This window comes from Priapulus caudatus, unplaced genomic scaffold (genome assembly GCF_000485595.1).
Source record: "Priapulus caudatus unplaced genomic scaffold, Priapulus_caudatus-5.0.1 Scaffold1592, whole genome shotgun sequence".
In the NCBI taxonomy this organism is placed as follows: domain Eukaryota; kingdom Metazoa; phylum Priapulida; class Priapulimorpha; order Priapulimorphida; family Priapulidae; genus Priapulus; species Priapulus caudatus.
The window spans coordinates 25635-34330 of NW_014578653.1; the positions used below are offsets into that span (position 1 = coordinate 25635).

Here is an 8696-nt window from a genome sequence, read left to right on the forward strand (position 1 = left end):
TGAGAGAGAGCGAGAGAGAGAGAGAGAGAGAGAGAGAGAGAGAGAGAGGGAGATCATCTCTAGAAAACGCGAAGGAAATTGGGGTAGATAAGGTAGGTTAGAATAGGTGGGTAGGCTAGGCGGTAGCATCGCCACCCAGGCAGGCAGGGGCAGGCGGGCAGGCAGACAGGGCAGAGAGGCAGGCAGACAAACGAGGCCACAGAGGATAGAGGAACACGGCAGGACTTGAGCGCGATGATTGGCAGTTGACTAGATACGATATCACAACTGAACTTTGACAAGCATGCGAGCATCAAGACTCGGAAGGCGTGAAACTTGGCACCATGTTGGTGTTTGTCACCCGTACCCTGTCCGCTCCGATCCATCACAGCAATCGCCAACCGCTCGCCACCGGCAGCCACCTGCCAGCTAGGACGACGATGACGACCACGATCGAAACGACGGACCACCACTCACCACCACCATCAACGCCTATCGCCACCCGCCACCCGCGCACCTCTCACTGACGTTACGACGACAGAACGACGACCACCGGACCACCACCCCGTGACGCTCCGTACCACCATCAACGCCTCGGCCACCTCGCCACCTGCACCGTTTGTCAACATTTGGCTACCACGTCAACGCATAACCAATTTTAACCGTTTAAACCCAGCATGTTTCAAATTGCATACAGTCGTTACTCCATATGGGAAAGATGTGAACCGACGGCTATTTTGGAGCACGGAGCGCAGTTGACCTAGCTTTCGAGCGACGCCCACTTTTTGGCAAAAATGGAATTGGCCATAAGTCAGTTCAGGTTCAACTGAATTTGCTGCATTTTTAGCTCATCTGTACATAGTCCGATGGCAGCTTGTAGAATCGGCTTGATCGTCCGTGCGCGATCGTCCGTCGCGTCCGTACCGGCGTCAAACAGTTGGGCCAGCTCCCGGACCCAGCTCAGCTTCGCTCCTCCGCACGCCGGCTAAGTTTGCCCTCCCACCCTCCTATCTACTACGACGACGACGACGACGACGACGACCATATCGTCCACCACCCAGCCACACCATCACGCTTCGCACCCGCCACCGCCAGCTACGACGAGCGACGACGACGACGACGACGGAGCCCACGACGACCACCACCACCGACCACCATCCAACACCATCGCGCCACCGCCACGCCGGCACTACGACGACGACGACGACGACGACGACGACGGACGACGACCACACACCACCACCACCACCAAATGCAACTAGTGCCATCGCCACCGGCCACCGCCACTAGCGACGACGACGCCACCACCAACACCAACGCACCACTAGCCACCCCAGCCACCCACGCCGACCACCACCACCCCACAACACAACAACAACAACAACAACAAGCACGACAAATAATAATAATATGAATAATAATCATAATAATCAATGAAATAAATCATAATAATCATAATCAATAATAATCATACAATTAATCTATATATAATCATAATGCATAATAATCATAATCATAAATCATAATCATAATCATAATCATAATCATAATAATAACACAACAGCAACATCCTTTACAACTCATCAACGTACCTCTGATCGGACTTCCACCATCGTTGGCAATGCGCCAGCGGATCTTGACAGAGCTGAGTGACGTACCCATGACGTGGATAATGGGAGCAGACGGTGGCGCTGCAAAAATAACGCCGCATAACAAGTGAACATCACGAGACGCGTTCTCGAACCCTATCACGCGTACGTCGCGTTCACATCACGTGCGCACCACGCGCACGTCACGTGCAGATTATGTGTGCATCACGTGCGCATCATGTGTACATCACGTGCGCATCACGTGCGTAACATGTGCACATGATTAGTACATCACGTGCGCATCATGCGAACATCATGCGAACATTATGTGTACATCACGTGCGCATGATTAGTACACCACGTGTCCATAACGTGTACATCATGTGTAAATCAGGTACGTACCTGTCATGTGCACATTACGCGAGTATATCGTGTGCATATCGCGTGCGTATCCCGCGGCACATCGCTGTGAGCTCATAATGAGTTGAGTTGAGAGTGCTCCGGATATCACGGGTTAGCTAGATGCTCGTACGCTCGCAATGGGCGTCAGTGGAGTTCGTATCCTTCCTTTACCCGCATCAACATACGCATTTTCCCTTGCCACTCCGACGACGTTATTATCTCGTTAAAACTCCCGCTGGGGAGCCCGAAGACTGATTGCGTATTACTCTCCACTTATTCCCAGCTCCCGTACGGGTGTTGATTATTGACTATGTGCACGCGGGAGCAGGGAGAAAGTCGTAAATGCAAGCATAAAGACGAGAGAGAGAGTGAGAGAGCCTCGTGGGTGTTTAATCCGTTGGAGCCATTACGCGGGCGATAAAATGTGCATGTCTTAATGAAATCCGAAATTATGCGCGAGAGTGCGTGCACGCCAAGGGAATATCGTCTCACCCATCACGCCCACCCACCCACTTCATCCATCCAACTACCGACAGTCTTGTCAACCCTCCCACGCTATCTACCACGCCACCATCTCTCCAAACCCCCACTATATCCACCCACCCACCGTCTCTCCTACCCCCACCACTATATCCACCCACCCACCGTCTCTCCTACCCCCACCACTATATCCACCCACCCACCGTCTCTCCTACTCCCACCACTATATCCACATTCACCCACCGTCTCTCCCTACCCCAAGCCACTATATCCACCACACCCACCGTCTTCTCCTAACGGCCCCACCACTATATCCACGCCACACCACGCCGTCTCTCTAACTCCACGCACTATATCCACGCCCAAACTCCACCGTCATTTCTACCCGCGCACCACTATATCCAGCCCACAAGCCACCGTCTCTCCTCACCCCCTGCCACTATATCCGAGCCCACGACCACCGTCTTTCATCCGCCCGCTCCATCCACCCACCCACTGTCTTTCCCACCCACCCACTCTATATATATGTCTACCCTTCAACACACCCACCTGTGCGCCGTACATGGAATGCAAGCAGGCGAGAGGCTTGTGCACAGAAGAAGCTGAGAGAAGATGCATATAGATAGATAGGGGGGGGGGGGGGGGGGGGGGGGCGTACACACTACATACGCACGCACGGAGGGTGGCTGCCCTGCGAGAGAGCCGAGAGAGTCTAACACAGTAACGTTGGTGTGTCTATATAGTGAGAGAGAACAGCAGTAGAGGGCGAAGAAGGAGCCGGGGCCAAAAAAGTATATACATATATATATATATCTCGAGAAATCTTCCACGGCGATCATTTTCCACGTCTGATTACGTCATCGCGCCATGACGTCACTAACTCCGACATCCCCGTGACGTATGTGTACGCGCCATTTGTTTTAAACACAAACTCTAGATTTGCCCTGGTGCGGTGGGTGAATTGATTGGTGAATGATTTGATGGCCGGTAAGGTCGATCAGTAAACATGGGTATTCGAGTTGATTTTCGGGGTTACGAATCCAAAGCTCCCATGCAAAATGCTCGAGGGAGAAACAATAACAATAATAACAATAATAATAATAATAATAATAATAATAATAATAATAATGAATAATAATATAAATAATAATGCGACACGGAAAATGATCTAACGTGAAGCAAACGGAATCGAAAAAGAGTAAGTAACATACGCGAGGAAGCACCGACGGTGACGACCGGACGATGACGATGACGATCGACGTGAGACGCACGACGATGACGACGACGACGACGGTGAGCGACGACGACCGTGACGACAATGAGGAAAAGAAGCAGACAGGCAATGACGGCCGCTAACTAGAGACTAAGAGAAAGAGAAAGAGAGAAGAAGAGAGCGGAAGAGAAGCGAAAGAGAGAAATGAGAGAGAGATGACGAGAGAGAGATAGAGAGAGACAGAGGGAGAGACGTGAGAGATGAGAGAGAGGAAGAGAGAGAGGTAGAGAGAGAAAGAGAGGAGAAGAGAGAGAGAAAGAGAGAGCGGAGAGAGAGAGAGAGAGAGAAGAGAGAGAGAAAGGAAAGAGAGGGAGAGAGATGAGAGAGAGAGAGAGAGAGAGAAGAGAAGAGAGGAGAGAGAGAGAAAGAGAGAAGAGAAGAGAGAGATTGAACAGTAGTAGTACCCGAGCGCAGCTTTCTTACTCTCATGAAAGCGCACTCGACACTGGGCGGCCAGATCGCACGAAGGAAAAGAGCCGTAAATTAGTGTTATAACGCAAAGCAACAATAACACACGCGCCACACACTCACACATGCGAACAGAATACGTGAAGGGTTTCTCCATGAAAAAACGCTACTGAACGTATATATACGGTAATAGAAGCGAAATATATATAACACAACTATACAGACGAAACGCTAGCGGGTTCGAACAAAACGCGCGTAAGCTAGGCTGCGAATCGCATGCTAGCACGTAGAAGAACATGATAATACTGAAAATTAAATTTAGTTAACAAAACGCTAAAAGCCATAGCAACAGCGGGAATAATCATAATGCGCGTCAGCCAGAAAAATGATTTAGGTGGTGTATACGGGGAGTAGTAAGCTGAAGAAATATTCTCGATTCCAAGATTTCCGTGCGTAGTCGTCGTTAATCATGTTGTAGTTTATAAATATAATATATATAGGTGTATTTTCATGAAAGAGGAATTAGATTGGCAAGGGACGCCCCTTTAAGTAAGTACTTAGGAGGATCTCTATATTAATCCGGCACACCTGGTTACAATAGATATATTGTAAACAAGAAGTTTGCGACGCTAAAACCTTGATTCTTGAGTTTTGTTGTAGGCTGTCTCTCTCTCTCTCTCTCTCTCTTGCTCGGCTCTGCTTCTCTCTCTCTCTCTCTTCTCTCTTTCTCTCCGTCCGCGTGCGCTATTTTCTCTCTGCGCCTCTCTCTCTACACACACTTCTCTTCGGCGTTCCTATTCTCTCGTCGTCCTCCTCCCTCTCGGCTATTGCTCACGCCCCTGCTCTCGCCTCTCTTCTTCCTCGCTTTATTTCTCTCTCTGTCTCTATTCTCGCTATTTCTCTCTCTCCGCCTTCTCTCACTTCTCCGCTATTTCTCTCTCTCTCTCTCATCTGACTATCCTCTCCCCGGAGACTAAATTTTCACAGTAACATATAGACGGTATAGCGACCCAGCAAAAACAGCCACCGAAATACGAGCTTTCTAGACTATAGGTGGCCTCGCGTCTGTACATATGCCCACGCATACGTACGCTAATAACGAGGTGGGGCGATGTTTACCGTCCTAGGATGGTAATGTATACGCCTAACCGCCGGGCATGTGTGGGCGGTTCGACAACCGCACTGCGCCACAGCGAGGGCACGGACACAGGCAGCCAGAGCAATACAAGCAGCTGGGCTTATTTTTGGTGAAAGTGCCTGCTCCCACGCTAGTCATCCATCACCATCATCATCATCATCATCATCAATCATCATCATCACTCCATCACTACTGAGTCGTTACTAGCGCTGGTTTGTGTGTCCGCGAACATATTTTACCCTATATAGATTTTGTTATAGTCACTGTATAGTAGTTTTATATACTTTATGATGATCACCGGTATATTGTTTATATTTCACCGCATAATAGCTTATATAGTATATGATAATAGTCAGCGCGTAATCTAGTTAATATAGTCCATTTTGCATATAGTTTATATAATAGTCAGCCGTATAATAGTTTTATAGTAATGCTATATATTGTTCACCCTATATAGTTTTATATATAGTCATTGCATATTTTTATATAATAAGGTCACCGATAATTAGTTTATAAATGTCAGTAGCGTTATCATAGTTTAATAGGCTCATGCAAGTTTAATAATAAGTCTACACCTGTATATTAGTTTATATATTCGCCGCGTACATAATTAATAAACAACAGAATTTTTTGTATATTATTTTCAATAAGCACACGTATCTAGTTTTTAAAAAAGGAAAGAGACAGAGAGAGAGAGAAAAAGTAACGATAATAAATAAATAAATAAATAAAAGCAATATATAATAGATATATATATATAATAAGATACATATATATATAGATAGAGATAGATAGATAGACTGGTATAAGATAGATAGATAGATAGATAGATAGATATGATAGATAGATAGATAATAGATAGATAGATAGATAGATAATAGATAGATAGATAGATATAGATAGATAGTTAGTATAGATAGATATAGATAGATAGATAATAGATAGATAGATAGATAGATAGATACTATAGATAGATATGATAAGATTAGATACGTATAGATAGAGCTAGTATAGATAGATTTGATGCGAGTCGTAGGAGTAGATACATTAATAGATACATAGATAGATCAAAAAATAGATACAGTAGATAGATAGATTGATCATCGATCGACTAGATAAGATTGATTGATAAGATAGATAGATAGATATAACGACATAGATAGATAGATAGATACGAATAGCATAGCTAGATAGCTAGATAGACAGATAGAAGACCGATAGATATGACAGATAGAAAGGATAAAGAAAGACGAAAGACAGACAGACAGACAGACAGACAGACAGACCAGACTAGATAGAACTAGATAGATTAAATAGATAGTATAATAGATAGATAGATAGATAAAATAGATAGATAGATAGATAGATAGAATAGATAGAGTCGATAGATAGATAGATAGATAGATAGAAAATAAATAATAGATAATAGACTAGACAGACAGATCAGATAGATAGATAGAAGAGTATGATAGATAGATAAATAGACTAGATAGTATATGTAGATAGATAGTAGATAGAAAGATAGATAGCTGCTAGCTAGACTAGATAGAAAGAAGATAAATAGTCACGCCGCTAGCTTACCTGTAACGATTAGCACTGCCGTGACTTCGTCTGCGCCGTAAAGTACGTTCGTCGCCGTTGGCACGTGTAGTTTCCCAGCGTCGCTAGACCTCGACCGAGCTTATGTAACAGCGACCCGTCCTCTGTACCGTCATCAGCAGGTCTCCTTCCTCCACGTCGTCCCCGTGCTACAACATGGCGGCGGTTAAAGAGCAAAGACGGCTTTCAGATACTATACCAGAGTGTATCAAACTCTCCAGTTACTAGTTACTACTTACTACTTACCCTTACAATTACAATTACTGTCCAACTATCAAGTTTGATACACTGTCCTGATAATATCACACATATACAGATAGTATAAACATTCCAGATAAGTACAGACATTCACAGATCTGTAGATCTGTACACGACGTTCAGATAGTAGCAGCACATTACAGATCTGTAGATCTGTAAGAACATTGCAGATAGTACCGACATTACAGATCTGTAGATTGTGGCAGACATTACAGATGTACAGGACATTACAGATCTGTAGATCTGTACAGACATTAGCCGATAGTAAGACCAATTACAGCTGTACACCTTACAGATAGTAAGCACATTTACAGATAGTACAGACATTACAGACAGTAACATGACATTATACAGATAGTACAAACATTACAAGATAGTAGCAGACATTACAGATCTGTAGATCTGTACAGACATATACAGATATGTACAGACATTACGGATAAGATTACGAACATGGCGCGCTGTTAAAACGAAGAAACTCAACATACATTGATGTCAGCATATAATTATCAGATATATATTGTATTACGCTAAATACGATATATCGACTACGATTCGACTTTCGATACTATACTATACCGATACGAATATGATACGTTAGTGATAATCGCTACAACGAGTTTTCGTTCGTGCGATTTGCACGTCTACTGCATAAGCAAAAACGACATCGTAATCAGTTAAAAATTACGTATTAATTAACGTTGTAATGTAAGTAAAACGTACACGAACAAGTATATATGAATGTATGTCAGCCTGTTCTGCTAGCCATCTATGCTAATTACGACATACGCATATACGCTCTCCTATGACACTATTTGTCACTTCCTATTACAAATATTGTTGTATTGTTGTGCGCATCAATAAGGCAGTTTACGAGCGAACGAAGTTGACCTTGGCCAATATTTTCATAGGAAGTAATGCTTCCTATGACACAATAGTGTCATAGCAAGCGATATGCATATGTCGTATTTTCATACTGATACAAACCCAAACAACATGATTGTAGTATGTGTGTCGACTGTAGTTAACTGTAGTATGTGACATATATGTGACATATATGTGACATATATGTGACATATATGTTAGCATATGATGTGACAAGTAGTACAATGTAGGTATGGCAAGCGTAAACGTTACGATGCGTGAGTCGTTCACATTAACTTGCGCATCCACTTCGATTCTGCGGCGTCGGGAAGCCGACCCGTTGGCAATGGCACACGTGATGCGTCTTTTCACTTCGTGCGAAACTGCGCTGTCTGAACGGACGCGATTCGCGCTGGGCACACTGAACGAGCAGGGCGCTCTTAAGCACGCCTTCCGAACAGAGCCCGTATATAGAGATTAACTCCTTTAAGTAGAATGTATAATAGATATAGATGATATAGACATATATGAGTATAGATATATAGAGATGCTCTGCTATATAACGGCTCTGACGCTCGAGAAACACAGACTAGACAGATACACAGGAAGCAACGGGCAAAAAAGAACAGACAAAGACCTTAAACGAAAAGGGTTCCGCGCGAGTGAAGAGGAGGGGTGAGTGAGACGAGGTGGAGTGAGATGAGGC

At 44.6% G+C, this 8696-nt stretch overlaps 1 protein-coding gene across 1 annotated transcript in view; it reads right to left on the bottom strand.

Annotated features, from left to right (window-relative positions):
* LOC106817089 (Down syndrome cell adhesion molecule-like protein 1 homolog) overlaps window positions 1-8696 on the bottom strand; it is a 35091-nt gene that overhangs the window by 6343 nt on the left and 20052 nt on the right. Inside the window, exon 9 of the mRNA XM_014821737.1 lies at window positions 1572-1670. Within this exon, the coding sequence (XP_014677223.1) occupies window positions 1572-1670 (99 nt within the window). The remainder of the gene's footprint in view (window positions 1-1571; window positions 1671-8696) is intronic.